This window comes from Pseudorca crassidens, chromosome 4, assembly GCF_039906515.1.
Source record: "Pseudorca crassidens isolate mPseCra1 chromosome 4, mPseCra1.hap1, whole genome shotgun sequence".
Classification (NCBI taxonomy): domain Eukaryota; kingdom Metazoa; phylum Chordata; class Mammalia; order Artiodactyla; family Delphinidae; genus Pseudorca; species Pseudorca crassidens.
In genome coordinates, this window is record NC_090299.1 from 37,795,466 (window position 1) to 37,811,465 (window position 16,000).

The 16,000-nt window shown below is 46.2% G+C and overlaps 1 protein-coding gene across 1 annotated transcript in view; it reads right to left on the reverse strand.

The window, feature by feature from the left end:
* SLC2A9 (solute carrier family 2 member 9) overlaps positions 1-5,734 on the reverse strand; it is a 179,467-nt gene extending 173,733 nt beyond the window's left edge. Inside the window, exons 1-2 of the mRNA XM_067735514.1 lie at positions 5,514-5,734; positions 2,920-3,018 (exon numbers count right to left, since the gene is read on the reverse strand). Of these exons, the coding sequence (XP_067591615.1) occupies positions 2,920-3,018; positions 5,514-5,705 (291 nt within the window). The 5' untranslated portion in view covers positions 5,706-5,734. The remainder of the gene's footprint in view (positions 1-2,919; positions 3,019-5,513) is intronic.
* Positions 5,735-16,000: the final 10,266 nt, after the last annotated feature.

A 16,000-nucleotide genomic window follows, 5' to 3' on the forward strand; every position in this document is an offset into this window, starting at 1 on the left:
TGTGTGATTCATGAAAGTAATAATTTATAATCAGGACTTCATTACAAGTTAATGCTCTGCAAAAGATGTCAAGAGAATGAGAAAAAAAGCCACAGACTGGGAGAAAATATTTGCAAAAGACACACCTGATAAAGATCTATTACCCAAAATATATAAAGAACTCTTAAAACTCAAGAATAACACAAACAAATCTGATTTAAAAATGGGCCAAGGACCCAAACAGACACCTCACCAAAGAAGATATACAAACGGCAAAGAAGGATATGAGAAGACATTCTACGTCATATATCATTGAGGAAATGCAAATTAAACAATGAGATACCACTACAAACCTATTAGAATATCCAATCCAAAACACTAACAACAGTAAATATTGGCGAGAATGTGGAGCAACAGGAACTCTCATTCACTGCTGGTGGGAATGCAAGACGGCACAGCCACTTTAGGAAGACATTTTGTCAATTTCTTATGAAACTAAACATACTTTCCCCATACAATCCAGAAATCATGCTTCTTGGTATTTACCCAAATGAATTCAACACTTATGTCCATACAAAAAACTGTACATGGATGTTTATAGCAGCTTTATTCATAATTGCCAAAACTTGGATACAATTAAGATGTCCTTCAGTAGGTGAATGGATAAATAAACTGAGGTACAGCCAGACCATGGAATATTATTCAGAATCAAAAACAAATGAGCGGGCTTCCCTGGTGGCGCAGTGGTTGGGAGTCCGCCTGCTGATGCAGGGGACACGGGTTCGTGCCCCGGTCCGGGAAGATCCCACATGCCGCGGAGCGGCTGGGCCTGTGAGCCATGGCCGCTGAGCCTGCGCGTGCTGAGCCTGCGCGTCCGGAGCCTGTGCTCCGCAACGGAAGAGGCCGCAACAGTGAGAGGCCCGCGTACCGCAAAACAAACAAACAAACAAACAAACAAACAAATGAGCTTTCAAGCCATGAAAAGACACGGAGGAATTTTAAATACATATTACTACGTGGAAGAAGCCAACCTGAAAAATTATACACTGTATGAGTCCAACGATATGACACTCTGGAAAGGGAAACCTTCAATCTGTAAAATATACAATATCTGCAATACAGCAAAGGGAATAAAGCAAGATGTGCCTGTACAGAGACAGTAAAAGGATCAGTGGTTGCCAGGGTGAGGATGGGAGGAATGAACAGGCAGAGCACAGAGAATGTTTAGGGCAGTGAAGATATTTTGTAAGATACTATAGTGGTGGGTACAAGTCATCACACGTGTGTCAAAATGTATAGAAAGTACAGCACAAGGAGTGAAACTTAATATAAACTGTGGGCGTTGGGTGATAATGATGTGTCAAGGTGGGTTCATCAGTTATAACAAAGGTACTGCTCTGGTGCAGGATGTTAACAGTGGGGGAGTGGAGGCAGGGGGTATATGGGAATTCTGTGCTTTCCACTCAATTTTGCTGAGAACCTAAAACTGCTCTGAAGTATAAAGTTTACTAATTAAAAACATTTTTTGAATGAGTGAATGACAGGATTGCTCCTTCCTCGTGTTCCCACAGTCATTGCTTGAACTACTACTTTTCTACTCATATCATTCTATTCCAGGTTCAAGTTTTACACGTCTCCTTGCATTATAAGCCATGAGTGTAAAGGTTCTCCACCCTCTGCCGGAGGCTCTGCTGGATTACCAAGATGAAGCAAGAGTGCATATTCCCAATCCTCTTAAAGACAAATATGGACAAATTGGATCCCACCTCAGGATGACATCACAATGACAAAATCAAAGCCATTGATTAATGCAAGCGTTCGGAGAGGCCATCTAGACCTGCTTGTTTTCAAACTGTTTTTAGTATCAGAATCAATTTTTCAAATGAATTTACAGAGCCCCTAAAATGTAAAAGAGTTAACAGAATAAAAAAAGTGCTGTTCTGGTACAGATGGAGTCTGGATCCCTGAGGCACTTCTGCAAAGTCCAGGGCTCCTGGGGCCCCTTTGTGACCCACTGGTCCAGCTTCCCCCTATGTTTTGCACACAGCATGCTGGGCCCCCAAACAAGGAAAAGCCTTAAAAGCACCCACAAAGGTCCACAGCCTGGCTTCTGTCTGCCTCTGTAGCTCATGCCCTTATGCTGTCCAAAATACATCCTGGGCTCCAACAGCATCAGACCTAAATTTCTGCAAATGTTTCATATCTCAGGCTTCAGTGCTTTTGCTCAAGATGCAGCTCTGGCATCACCTCCTCCAGGAAGACTTCCTGTATACCACCATCGACCCATCCACTTTACCCCAGGGATGGAGGTAGGTCAAGCAGAAGCCAGCACCCCCAGGAATGGGTAGCATCTAAACCTAACAGCCTAGGTGGGTGAGAACCAAAGCTTCATCGGCAAACCAGCAGAGTGGTGTTAGGAGGGCCTGGGGAACTGCACCTAATGACCTGATTTCAGAAGAAAACAAAAGCCAGCAATGGATCTTAAACCAACAGATATTCAAGTGATCTCCAGCTGTGATTAAAAGCCATAAACAAAGAAAAAGCAGATCAGGGAAATGTTTCTGTGCCTAAGATCCCTCCGTAAGCCTCAGATTTCGTGTTCCTTGCCCTGGAATAAGACCCTTAGGATCTGGCCCCTGGGACCTCCGAAGATCCCTCTCCTCTCTACACTCTCCCAGGACCCTGCATGAGCAGGGAACTGACCTCACGAATTGTCATCATCCTCTATTTCTGTATCTCCCACCTCCCCCTCGAGGGCAGGGGCTGGTCTCACTCTCTTTGGCCCTCCCTTCACCCCAGTGTCCAGCAAGGGTCTGGCACAGAACCGGTCTGCAAATGTTTGCAGAATGGGGTACCACCCCGGGCTGGGCGGTAACACCCGGCTTTCCGCGTTGCCGCAGCGCCCTCTGCTGGGCACATCCCGCTGCCGCGGGCACTCACCGGAGTGGGGGCGTTCACCGCTGAGAGGTTGTACCCATAGAGGAAGGAGGAGCCGAAGGCGCCCACGAGAGAGGCCACGACCAGCGAGCAGGACCAGTCCTGGGAAAGGAGAGCAAAGCACGTCAGACCTGGCACTCGGGCGCACAGCCAGGGGCCCGCAGGACGCAGCTGGACCGTCCTCTGCTGGGGAGGATTTCCAGATCAAGGATGCAGATTCCTCAGAGCCAGCCGGCAGGAGGGGCTCCCATCCAGGTCCGGTCCAGGGGGGTGTGGCCAGACCAGGGAGCTCAGTTTGCCTCTGTGCACACCATTGCCCTCCTTGTCCGGCTGCAAGAGGATCTGTGAAACTCAGACCTACTGTCCTTCACAGGTGCTGTTAGCAGCTACGACACCATTATTTTAGCTGAATTCGGCCAGTCTCTGACTCACATAGGAGCAAAAAGCAAAGGCAGACTCAGCTGCCAGCAGCAGCAGCAGCTGGTTCTTATTAAGCACTATGGCCCAGGCGTCTGTTCTAAGCACTTTCCGGGTATTCTCCCATAGAATCCTTGGATCAGTACTGTTTTATCTTGATTTTACAGGTGAGAAAACAGAGGCATGGGGCAGTCCCTGGTGCTGTCTGGGTTGGGGACCAGAGCCCAGATGGTCCGGCTCCAGCCCCCATGCAGCCACCCACCGTACCACACTGCCTCTACCCCCCCCCCGCCTCTTCCCCCCTGACGCTGCTGGCGGCCACACAGATGCGCACACAACCACGCACACTCTGTTCCAGGCTGGAGCTGTCCATCTACAGGCCAGTGTGAGCACCTTGGGACAAGGACCTGCAGACAGATACAGGGCTTGACCCGGAGAACCAAGCATCTGCCTCCAGGTAATCCTGCCCTATGGACCCATCCATGGACAGCCACAGGCATGACAGGACCAGGAGTAGAAACATCTGGGCCCCTTGGCAAAGGCTGGGCCCCTTGGCAAAGGGGCTGCCATTCTAAGCTGGCCAGAAAAGTGTGGGCCACTTGTCAGGGGGACCCAGGTGCTCTTGGAAGGCACTTTCTCTCCATGATTTATCATGTGTCGTGTGTGTGTGTGTGTGGTGATTGGGGGTGCGGGGGGAGAGCCGTGAGTTCTAGGCGCCAAGCCCTGACAAGCTCCTGGGATACAGCAGGTAAACGTGACAGATGAGGTCCAAGGTTTAGGGATCTGAAGGGATCAAACACCGTTTGAAAGGGAAAGCCAGACCTCGGTAGCCGACTTCCTGCTCTGCCCGCCTAGACAGCCTCCTATAGCACAGGCTCCATGCTTGATGGCTCCACCACTCAGCTGTGGGGTCTCTCCAGGGTCTTGACCTTTCTGAGCCTCAGCTTACCCAGCTGTAAAATGGGATCTAAATTGTAGCACCGGCTGCATAGGCTGTTGTGGATGTGTTGCTGGCTGAGGACGTTGAGGGACTTGTGCACGTAGCCAGCGTTCAGAAAGGCTGTTCACTCACTTTGTTCTCTCCCTCTACTCCCTCTGACCCAGCCGTGCAGAATGGCCGTTGCCCAAGCTACGTGCCAAGGTCTCTCTTGCCCTGGCCCATATAGCCATGCCCTGCTGAAACCTTCCTTTCTGGAGACTTTCATATCTAAGACCCACTGAAAGCCACCCTGAAAGTTCCACCTCCTCATTTTTACTTTTCTATCTTTGATTCAACGTTGTCTGACCCCCAAGTCTGCCTCTTATGACTGCGTAACCTCAGACCAGTTACATAGCTGCTCTCTGATGCGGTGTTCTCATCTGTGAAATGGCGATGATAATACAGCCACTTCATAGGATAGTCTGCCGAAGAAAGGAGTTAGAGCAGGTAAGGTCCTCACCTGTCCAGGGGTAGGTGCCCCTGGGGGTCAGCAGCAGAGGCTGGACAGTGGGCGTGGGTCTTACTTTTTGAGGGCAGGGGTCTTGCTTCCAGGCACCAAGCCTGCTACAGAGGAGGTGCTTGGTAAATGCTGGTGATTGGATTGAGTCCAGAGGGAGGGTTCATAGGCCACAGAGAGGGACGCTGGCAAGTGTGGAGCCAGAATATTTTTCTGCAGTAAGAGGAGCTTGAACTGAACGGGATTCATTGACGGAACAGAATCACATGTTGGACAAAAGGCCCATTCTCCATTGCCTTTCATCTTTCAACTCATCTTCTGGGTCTCAGCTCAGATGTTATTCCTGCTGACTTCCGGGCTGTGCTGGTCCCCTGGGCTTCCCTCACTCCCAGCCCTGGTCATTATTCCCCTGTCTGCACCCATCAGAGGGCAGAGAAGAGCAGGTGGGAGCCATCTGCCCCAAGCCCCCCACCCCTGTGTGGCCCACCTGTGCCCACCACCTCTCACCACCTGCCCCAAGCTGGGGACACCACCCAGCACGTGAGAGCAGTTCGCTGCCTTGGCCTCATTGCATAAGCATGGCCGCGCTGCCAGAAGGTACTGTGGGTCCCAGGAAGCTGTGACTTACGAGTTGGAGCACCATGGCCAAGGTCACAGGGACTGAGGCCAGGACTCAAGGCCAGAGGCCTTTCAAGCAGTCAGAGTGCCTCTGTGGCCCAGACAGCGGCCAGTTTCTGTGTTTACCTTTCTTCTCCTCCCACGCGGCGTCCCGCTCGTCAGATGGGCACACTCGGGAGGCGCCGGGCGGCCCGGGTCACGGGCAACGGGAGCTGAGTGCGCTTCCTCAGAGTCCATGTTTCCCGACAACCCACCTGCCAGCCCTCCCTGAAGCTGGCTCGGCCCCCAGTGCCTTCCAGCCCGGCTCTGCTGCGGCATCTCCCTAAATGAGGAGGCAGAGTCCACGGAGGGAGGGTGGGCGGGAGCATTGAACAGGAAATGTGGCAATTGTATTTTGCTGAACAGGAAATGGGCAGTGAATGTTTTTCCCCTTTCCAAATCATCACAGCGTCTGGAGAGCCCTAAAAGGGAAACTTGTCTTCCCAGGAATCACCACCCTGAGTTTGGATTCTTTCTTTGGCATGTTTTTATAGTCCCTCTTAAGGCCAGTGTGCTGGGAGGGGAGCAAGGCATGAGCCCAGGGCAAGTTTCCCTAAGGACTGGGACAAATGGAAAGGTCACTGACCACAGGAGAAGGCTGGTGCGGTTCCAACCCTGACTCCACTGCTTTTTAGCTGTGTGTCCTTAGGCAAGTCGCTTTGCCTCTCTGAGCTACCACGTTTACAAGTGCGAAATGGGCGATTGATCCCGCCCTGATTATCCTGCAGAGTTATTCTGAGGCTGGAATAGAAAACACACAACCCCGAGCAGCGTGTTGGAGATGGACCTGGGCTGCCCTGCAGCTCTAGAACAAGGCGAGGCTGTGGGTTTGGAAGAAAAAGAATTTGCCACTGGTCATTATTCTGCCCTGCTCATTCAGCCAGGCTGGCTCAGTGAAAGCATTAAGGAGGCAAGACCCTCATGCACACCAAGACGTCATGGGAATTAACTCACTGCGTGGCCGAATTGCCCAGATGTCAGAGAAGCGCCTTAAATCATGTGTAGGACAGGTTGCCTTGACTGTTTGCTCCCAGAGGCAGAGAACAGGTGCAGAGGCCGGCAGAATGATGGTGTGCCTGGGGTACGCAGAACCCCTAGAAGGCCAGGGCGGCCTCAAGTCCACACACAAAAAAAGACCAGAAGCCGGCAACCTGGGTTTAATGGAAAGCGCATGTTGAAATAAAAGCTGTGGATCATGGCGGAAGCACTGGGAGTGTGGGTTGTCAAATGCTCAGGAAAACATCCAGCCCGGAATGCACAACAGTGGGAAGGGATCTGCTCAACGGGGAACTGAAACTTGCAAAAGAAAAAGCCAACCCTGAATAATTAGGCTATTTACTGAGTGCATGAATCAGTCAGCGCAATACTCCTGCATATCAATCATGCCGGGTTGCGGCTTGGAGAATTGGCTGTTTCTGGAAACAGTTTTTGGCCAGCTGGCCAGCTCCCTTCACAGAGCTGGGTCCAGAGCAGGACTCTAACATGGAAGTTCTCGATCATGACATCACGTGCAATGGCTGAGGATTCCTGGGGAAACACAGAGGAGGTACCGAGCCAACCAGGGGGGCTGATCTTGGAAGACTTCCTGGAAGAGGTGATTGGAGAGCAGACTCTTACAGGATGAGTAAGCCGGGGGAATATGCAGACAGAGAAGGGAGCGGGGTGGGAGGGCACTGAGCCAGGCCTGCAGACATGGATGCCCTGGGACGTGGGGAGAAGCAAAATAATTGAGCTAATTGGGGCCTAAGGTGTGGGAGGGGCAGCATGGCTGCATTGCTGTGCAGTGAGGAATCCCCTGTGCCATCCTGTGAGGTGTCATATTCATCATCTCATTTCCTCCTCCACCCCCTCCTTGACTCAGGCCCTTCCATGTATCCACCCTGGTCTCCTCATCTGTAGCAAGGGTCTCCCTGATCTTGCTAAAACTCACAGTGGATCAGGTGATCTACCCCCTTCATTTAAAATGGTTCCATGTTCCCCATGGGGGCCGAAAACTCAAAAGGCCCCAGGACCCAGGTGGTCCACACAAATGTGCAACTACAACTGGGAGGGTCCTTGGTGTCTGGGGAGTACCTGAGCTGCAAAGGCATCCTAGTCCAAAAGCACTAAAGGCTCTGCCACCCAGAGGGGGTGCAGACTGGCCAGGCGTGGAGGGTGGGGACAAACTGCCCACAGCTGCCCTGGCCCTGCCCCGCACCAGGGGCTCTCCCAGTCAGAGGAGGGAAAGAAACTTGCAGGACATCACTTTCCCTTTTTGCCCTGCAGCCGGGAGGCAGTGCTTGGCATGAAGACCTCCTCTTATTGGTGGAGCTGGCTGTCTGTGAGTCCTCCCCCCAACCTGCCCACAAGCTGGCCCAGAGGTGAGCAGCGAAGTTCCACTTCGCTGAGATCAGAGCCCAGGTGTCCTGGCTCAAGTTCCAGGGTGGCCTTGGCTATTTAAGAAGCCTGGCCTTCGGGTGAACCACGCTTTCCTCCTTCAGGCAGGTGGGGGATCTCAGATTCCCAGCGGGCGTCCCCAGAGCATCCCAGGGTGAGAAAACAAACAGCTCCACTCTTTGGAAAGCCTTGGTGAGGGTGATGGGAGCTGTCCCCTCACTTTGCCACAGCTCAGAGGGTTAAAACCCAGACAGTAGCGCCGGACAGACAGCCTGGGTTTGGGTCTCGGCTAAGCCACTTACAACCTGTGAGCTCTTGGGCAAGTGACTAGGCTTCCCTGTGACACAGTGTCCTCATCTGTAAAACGGGTGTGATAATGGTGCCACCACGTCTTACACTTAAGATTTGATGAACTTGTACACGGAACGCACTAAACCACGGAACCTAAAACAGCGCCCGGCGTATATCAATTGCACAGTGAATACTCATTATTCTTCTTCAAATCCCCTGTCCCCAGAAAATGAGCCATTTCTTGACCCAAATGCTCTCATCCTTTGCTAAACAAACGCCATGGTAAGTACGCCACGTAGGAAGATTCGCCCCCCACCCCCGGGATATAAGTGTCCACAGCTGTAAAGAAGAGGTCTGGGGCCAACTTGATGTTGCTGGACCACTGCTAAGGCTGTTTTCTGGGCTTGGGTTCCTGCCTCCAATAATGTAACAAGCATGACTGGGTACAGCTTTGTGAACCAGATGGCAGCTAACCGGCTTCCCGGTTACCCATCTCACAGCACACGTCTACACTGCTCTGCCTTTGGCCAAGTGTGTTCACACCCGTGATATCACCAACCCTCCCAGCAGGCTCAGGAGGAGCCACTAGCCTGACGTTACAGAAAAGAATGGAAGTTCAGGGCTTCCCTGGTGGCGTAGTGGTTGAGAGTCCGCCTGCCGATGCAGGGGACGCGGGTTTGTGCCCTGGTCCGGGAAGATCCCACATGCTGCGGAGCGGCTGGGCCCATGAGCCATGGCCGCTGAACCTGCGCGTCCAGAGCCTGTGCTCCGCAACGGGAGAGGCCACAACAGTGAGAGGCCTGTGCACCACAAAAAAAAAAAAAAAGGAAGTTCAGGGAGAGCCTGGATTCATCCGTCTCCAAATCCAGTGCCAGCCCCCCATACACACAGTCTGTGGTCCATGCTCTCAGTAGATCCTAAGAAAATAAACTCTATCAAGGATGTGGTCATATACAAATGAACCTATCTATGAAACAGAACAGACAGAAATAGACTCATGGACATAGAGAACAGACTGGTGGTTGCCAAGGGGGAGGGGGTTGGGGGAGGGATGCAGTGGGAGGTTGGGGTCAGCAGATGGAAGCTATTATATAGAGAATGGATAGACAACAAGGTCCTACTGCATAGCACAGGGAACTATGTTCTGTATCCTATGATAAACCATCATGGAAAAGAATATGAAAAAAAGAATGTATATATATATATATATCTGAATGCTGTACAGCAGAGATTAACACAACATTGTAAATCAACTATACTTCAATTTTTAAAAAGTTAATTTAAAAAAAAGGATGTGGTCATAAACCAGCATTCCTGGGTGTGCTGGGCCTGTCCTGACACTCACTCACTCCTCCCTGCACACACCCATTTACTGGTGCCCGTAACTTTGCTCATCCTTCAGTGCTCAGTGCCTTTGCCACCTCCCCCCAGAAGCCTCCCTGGGTGTCTCTATGCCGCCCCTGTGTTCCATGTGCTGCTAACAGCTGTGCTGGCTGTGACCTTTCTCCCAAGTGTTATCCTCATGTGTGTCTTCCCCTCTGGATAGGAGCTCAGCAAGGACAGGGACTGTGTATGTTAAGGGGTAAACTGTGCCCCCCAACATTCATATATTGAAGTCCTAACTTCACTACCTCAGAATGTGATGGTTTGGAGACAGGGCTTTTAAAGAGGACATTAAGGTAAAATAAGGTCATATGGGTGGGCCCTAATCCAACCTGACTGGTGTCCGAGAAGAGATTAGGACACAGACAAGCACAGCAGGACAACCATGTAAGGACAAAGGGAGAAGATGGCCACCTACAAGCTAAGGAGAGAGGCCTCAGAAGAAACCAAGCTGCCCACACCTTGATCTTGGACTTCCAGACTCCAGACTGTGAGGAAATATATTTCTGTTGTTTAAGCCACCCAGTCTGTTGAGCTCTGTCATGGCAACCCTAAAAAACTCACATGGTAGATAGCCTCATCCACCAGAGGGCAGACAGCAGAAGCAAGAAGAACTACAATCCTGCAGCCTGTGGAACGAAAACCACACTCACAGAAAGATAGACAAGATGAAAAGGCAGAGAGCTATGTACCAGATATAGGAACAAGATAAACCCCCAGAAAAACAACTAAATGAGTTGGAGATATGCAACCTTCCAGAAAAAGAATTCAGAATAATGATAGTGAAGATGATCCAGGACCTCAGAAAAAAATGGAGGCAAAGATTAAGAAGATGCAAGAAGTGTTCAACAAAGACCTAGAAGAATGAAACAAACACCTAGAAGAATTAAAGAACAAACAGAGATGAACAATACAATAACTGAAATGAAAAATACACTAGAAGGAATCAATAGCAGAATAACTGAGGTAGAAGAATGGATAAGTGACCTGGAAGACAGAATGGTGGAATTCACTGCTGCAGAACAGAATAAAGAAAACAGAATGAAAATAAATGAAGACAGCCTAAGAGACCTCTGGGACAACATTAAACGCAACAACATTCACATTATAGGGGTCCCAGAAGGAGAAGAGAGAGAGAAAGGACACAAGAAAATATTTGAAGAGATTATAGTCAAAAACTTCCCTAACATGGGAAAGGAAATAGACACCCAAGTCCAGGAAGGGCAGAGAGTCCCAGGTAGGATAAACCCAAGGAGAAACATGCCAAGACACATAGTAATCAAATTGACAAAAATTAAAGACAAAGAAAAATTATTGAAAGCAACAAGGGAAAAACGACAAATAACATACAAGGGAACTCCCATAAGGTTAAGAGCTGACTTTTCAGCAGAAACTCTACAAGCCAGAAGGGAGTGGCATGTTGTATTTAAAGTGATGAAAGGGAAGAACCTACAACCAAGATTACTCTACCCAGTAAGGATCTCATTCAGATTCAACAGAGAAATCAAAAGCTTTACAGACAAGCAAAAGCTAAGACTTCAGCACCACCAAACCAGCTCTACAACAAATGCTAAAGGAATTTCTCTAAGTGGGAAACACAAGAGAAGAAAAGGACCTACAAAAACGAACCCATAACAGTTAAGAAAATGGTAATAGGAACACACATATCGATAATTACCTTAAATGTGAACGGATTAAATGCTCCAACCAAAAGACACAGGCTCACTGAATGGATACAAAAACAAGACCCATATATATGCTGTCTACAAGAGACCCACTTCAGACCTAGGGACACATGCAGACTGAAAGTGATGGGATGGAAAAAGATATTCCATGCAAATGGAAATCAAAAGAAAGCTGGAGTAGCAATACTCATATCAAATAAAGTAGACTTTAAAATGAAGAATGTTGCAAGAGACAAGCAAGGATACTACATAATGATCAAGGGATCAATCCAAAAAGAAGATATAACAATTATAAATATATGTGCACCCAACATAGGAGCACCTCAATACATAAGGCAACTGCTAACAGCTTTAAAGAGGAAATCGACAGTAACACAATAATCGTGGGGGACTTTAACACCTCACTTACACCAATGGACAGATCATCCAGACAGAAAAATAATAAGGAATCACAAGCTTTAAATGACATAATAGACCAGGTAGATTTAATTGATATTTATAGGACAGTCCATCCAAAAACAGCAGATTACCCTTTCTTCTCAAGTGCACACGGAACATTCTCCACGATAGATCACATCTTGGGTCAACAAATCAAGCCTCAGTAAATTTAAGAAAATTGAAATCATATCAAGCGTCTTATCTGACCACAGTGCTATGAGATTAGAAATCAATTACAGGGGGAAAAAAGTATAAAACACAACACATGGAGGCTAAACAATATGTTACTAAATAACCAAGAGATCACTGAAGAAATCAGAGGAAATCAAAAAATACCTAGAGACAAATGACAACGAAAACACGATGATCCAAAACCTATGGGATGCAGCAAAAGCAGTTCTAAGAGGGAAGTTTATAGCAATACAAGCCTACCTCAAGAAACAAGAAAAGTCTCAAATAAACAATCTAACCTTACACGTAAAGGAACTAGAGGAAGAAGAACAAACAAAATCCAAAGTTAGTAAAAGGAAAGAAATTATAAAGACCAGAGCAGAAATAAATGAAATAGAAACAAAGAAAACAATAGCAAAGATCAATAAAACAAAAAGCTGGTTCTTTGAGAAGATAAACAAATTGATAAACCATTAGCCAGCCTCCTTAAGAAAAAGAGGGAGAGGACTCAAATCAATAAAATTAGAAATGAAAAGGGAGAAGTTACAACAGACAGCACAGAAATACAAAGCATCCTAAGAGACTACTACAAGCAACTCTATGCCAATAAAATGGACAACCTGGACGAAAAAGACAAATTCTTAGAAACGTATAACCTTCCAAGACTGAACCAGGAAGAATACAAAATATGAACAAACCAATCACAAGTAATGCAATTGAAACTGTGATTAAAAATCTTCCAACAAACAAAAGTCCAGGACCAGATGGCTTCACAGGTGAATTCTATCAAACATTTAGAGAAGAGCTAACAACCATCCTTCTCAAACTCTTCCAAAAAATTGCAGAGGAACGAACACTCCCAAACTCATTCTATGAGGCCACCATCACCCTGATACCAAAACCAGGCAGAGATACTACAAGAAAAGAAAATTACAGACTAATATCACTGATAAATATAGATGCAAAAATCCTCAACAAAATACTAGCAAACAGAATCCAACAACACATTAAAAGGATCATACACCATGACCAAGTGGGATTTATCCCAGGGATGCATACTGAATTCTTCAATATACGCAAATCAATCAATGTGATATACCATATTAACAAATTGAAGAATAAAAACCATATGATCATCTCAATAGACGCAGAGAAAGCTTTTGACAAAATTCAACACTGATTTATGATAAAAACTCTCCAGAAAGTGGGCATAGAAGGAAACTACCTCAACATAATAAAGGCCATATATGACAAACCCACAGTCAACATCGTTCTCAATGCTGAAAAACTGAAAGCATTTCCTCTAAGATCAGGAACATAACAAGGATGTCCACTCTCGCCACTATTATAGTTTTGGAAGTCCTAGCCATGGCAATCAGAGAAGAAAAAGAAATAAAAGGAATACAAATTGGAAAAGAAGAAATAAAATTGTCAGTGTTTGCAGATGACATGATATACTATACATAGAGAATCCTAAAGATGCTACCAGAAAACTACTAGAGCTAATCGATGAATATGGTAAAGCTGCAGGATACAAAATTAATGCACAGAAATCTCTTGCATTCCTATACACTAATGCTGAAAAATCTGAAAGAGAAATTAAGGAAACACTCCCATTCACCATTTCAACAAAAAGAATAAAATAGCTAGGAATAAATCTACCTAAGGAGAAAAAAGACTTGTATGCAGAAAACTATAAGACACTGATGAAAGAAATTAAAGACGATACAAACAGATGGAGAGATATACCATATCATTGGATTGGAAGAATCAACATTGTGAAAATGACTCTACTACCCAAAGCAATCTACAGATTCAATGCAATCCCTATCATACTGCAAATGGCATTTTTCACAGAACTAGAACAAAAAATTTCACAATTTGTATGGAAACACAAAAGACCCCGAATAGCCAAAGCAATCTTGAGAACGACAATCGGAGCTGGAGGAATCAGGCTCCCCGACTTCAGGCTCCCCAACTACAAAGCTACAACTATCAAGACAATATGGTACTGGCACAAAACCAGAAATATAGATCAATGGAACAGGACAGAAAGCCCAGAGATAAACCCACACACCTATGGTCAACTAATCTATGACAAAGGAGGCAAGGATATACAATGGAGAAAAGACAGCGTCTTCAAAAAATGGTGCTGGGAAAACTGGACAGCTACATGTAAAAGAATGAAATTAGAACACTCCCTAACACCATATACAAAAATAAACTCAAAATGGATTAGAGACCTAAATGTAAGACCGGACAGTATAAAACTCTTAGATAAAAACATAGGAAGAACACTCTGACATAAATCACAGCAAGATCTTTTTTGATCTGCCTCCTAGAGTAATGGAAATAAAAACAAAAATAAACAAATGGAATCTAACGAAACTTAAAAGCTTTTGCAAAGCAAAGGAAACTACAAACAAGGCGAAAAGACAACCCTCAGAACGGGAGAAAATATTTGCAGATGAAGCAACGGACAAAGGATTAATCTCCAAAATGTATAAACAGCTCTTGCAGCTCAATATTAAAGAAACAAACAACCCAATCAAAAAATGGGCAGAAGACCTAAATAGATATTTTCCAAAGAAGACATACAGATGGCCAAGAAGCACATGAAAAGCTGCCCAACATCACTAATTATTAGAGAAATGCAAATCAAAACTACAACGAGGTATCACCTCACACCAGTTAGAATGGGCATCATCAGAAAATCTACAAACAACACATGCTGGAGAGGGTGTGGAGAAAAGGGAACCCTCTTGCACTGTTGTTGGGAATGTAAATTGATACAGGACTATGGAGAGCAGTATGGAGGTTCCTTAAAAAACTAAAAATAGAACTACCATATGACCCAGTAATCCCACTACTGGACATATATCCTGAGAAAACCATAATTCCAAACGAGTCATGTACCACAATGTTCATTGCAGCTCTATTTACAATAGCCAGGTCATGGAAGCAATCAAAATGCCCATCGACAGACGAATGGATAAAGAAGATGTGGTACATATATACAATGGAATATTACTCAGCCATAAAAAGGAACAAAATTGGGTCATTTGTAGAGACGTGGATGGATGCAGAGACTGTCATACAGAGTGAAGTAAGTCAGAAAGAGCAAAAGAAATATCTTATATTAACGCATATATGTGGAACCTAGAAAAATGGTACAGATGAACTGGTTTTCAGGGCAGAAATAGAGACACAGATGTAGAGAACAAACGTATGGACACCAAGGGGGGAAAGTGGAGGGGGGTGGTGGTGGTGGTGGGATGAATTGGGAGAGTGGGATTGACATGTATACACTAATATGTATATAATGGATAACTAATAAGAACCTGCTGTATAAAAAAATAAAATAAAATAAAATTCAAAAAAAAATCTGGATTTAAGTCGAATAAAAATGCCAATTTTCACTGAAGAATAAAATAAATCGTTTTGTTAGGTTTGTGAAATTTACCTCGCAAATAAAAGAAACCAGTCTAGCTACTACTCTTGGCATGATTAGCAATTAAATTATGAATTTATTTGGAATCAAGAATAAAGAGAATATAGGCTGAGATTTTTAGTACAAATAAAACTTTTGTCCTTGCAAAAAAAAAAAAAAAAATTCATGTGGTGTCCTAAGCCTTTTTTAAATTCCCAGGGCCTTCTTCCCACCCGGCTCAGGGAAGGGGCCCAGTAGATACTTCTGGAACTGAACTCAAACTCTCCCCTGGGTGAAGTCCTGAGACTATTAAGTCGGCTTGGATAACATGAAAACTTTCTACCAAAGAGAGAGTAGGAAAAAAGGGGAATTTTCTACTGAATATCATTCGAGCAGAATGTTTGCAATGACTTCACCCCTTCCTTCCTCACACCCAATGCCTAGACAGTGGAGCCTTGGCTCAACCTAATATGAGCACCAAGAAAAAGATACTGTGTCCACTTGGAGGGAATCTCTGTCTGCTTAGCCTGGGTCTTCAGGGTCCCTGGGGCCCCTGAGACAGGTGGTCTGGACCCCCTGGACCTCCAGTTCACACCTATGTGACAGGGGATGCTTAGCTGCCATTTCACACTCCCCAGGGAATTTGGTCCGTACACTTGTATTGATCTTTGTCCTGCTAAATACAGGTTTATTACAAATATGGACACAACTTCTTCTGAGTCCTGGTTGCCTCCACACCCATCACGGGACACGAGGCCCAGATGGGCCAGTGTTTGAGATCAGCTGCACCTTAAACTAGC